Genomic DNA, 965 nt, shown 5'->3' with positions numbered 1-965 from the left:
CGTTTTTGTCACTTTTTAGTCTACAAAGGAGGGTGTTAGGGTGTCGGGGCATAAGTCCATAGAAAATCCATTACTTGGGAGGGTTTTTTTTTTGGGGGGGGGGGAGTTTGGTCGAGGGGTCGGAGTCGGAGTCAGGTCAGGGGGGTTAGTGACTCCTGCAGCCGTCCCTGCTGGTTGAGGGCAGAAGGGCAACACTGTAGTAGTCATAGTAGAGGTGGAGGTGGGGCGGAGGTGGTCCATGTTGGGAGGCGGGGGTGGTGGTGGTGGTGGTGGTGGTGGTGGTGGGTCTGCGAGGGCGTTGAGGGGGGAGGGGCAGGAGGGTGTAGGTGGTGGGCAGGGATGTCAGTATCTGGTGTAGGGTTGTTCCCGGTACACTCCTTTGGTGGTTCTCGCTGAGGGGGCCTTGGTGCGGTTGTTTGTCCACTCTTCAGGGCCTGTGGACGAGGTCAACAAAGCAACGCGTGAAAATACTGCCGTTTTTATGTCTACAATAAAAATCACTTCTCCTGTTAAAGCAACACTGAGTAGTTTTCATCCCTCTAAAGTTGGAGTGTCGTCGTCACAATCACTTGTCTGCTATGTAGAACCTGTGCTGGCTGAAAACTTCCCCATGTCAAAATGGCGATACTCACGGCCATGTAATGTCATATGAGAAGTGTGAATAGGAAGTAAGAACATTGCAGTTAAAGAACGCTTCATCTCACCATGTTCTACAGCAAGAGGCAAGTAGAATTTTACAAGTACATGTCCAATTGTTGTATCTTTTCAACAGAGCCTCCCTCACGTTTTCCAACACGTCAATATGGCAGAATGTTTACATTCACGTGACAATGCCCAGAGGTCCAACTTAGTGAATAGAAAACTACAAAGAAATACCCAACCCTTCCCTCTAGCTCTTTTATTATTTTGTGTTACATTTCAAATGATGTTATTTATATTTACAATTGTTTGTCTTGTTACCACGT

General features: G+C 47.8%; 1 protein-coding gene across 1 annotated transcript in view; it reads right to left on the bottom strand.

Annotated features, from left to right (window-relative positions):
- Positions 1-315: 315 nt before the first annotated feature.
- khdrbs3 (KH domain containing, RNA binding, signal transduction associated 3) overlaps positions 316-965 on the bottom strand; it is a 265883-nt gene continuing 265233 nt past the window's right edge. Inside the window, exon 9 of the mRNA XM_063185893.1 lies at positions 316-434. Coding sequence (XP_063041963.1) covers positions 343-434 — 92 coding nt within the window. The 3' untranslated portion in view covers positions 316-342. The remainder of the gene's footprint in view (positions 435-965) is intronic.

The sequence above is a fragment of the Engraulis encrasicolus genome, chromosome 20, assembly GCF_034702125.1.
Source record: "Engraulis encrasicolus isolate BLACKSEA-1 chromosome 20, IST_EnEncr_1.0, whole genome shotgun sequence".
NCBI classification, from domain to species: Eukaryota; Metazoa; Chordata; class Actinopteri; order Clupeiformes; family Engraulidae; genus Engraulis; species Engraulis encrasicolus.
This window is presented reverse-complemented; position numbering and strand designations above follow the sequence as displayed.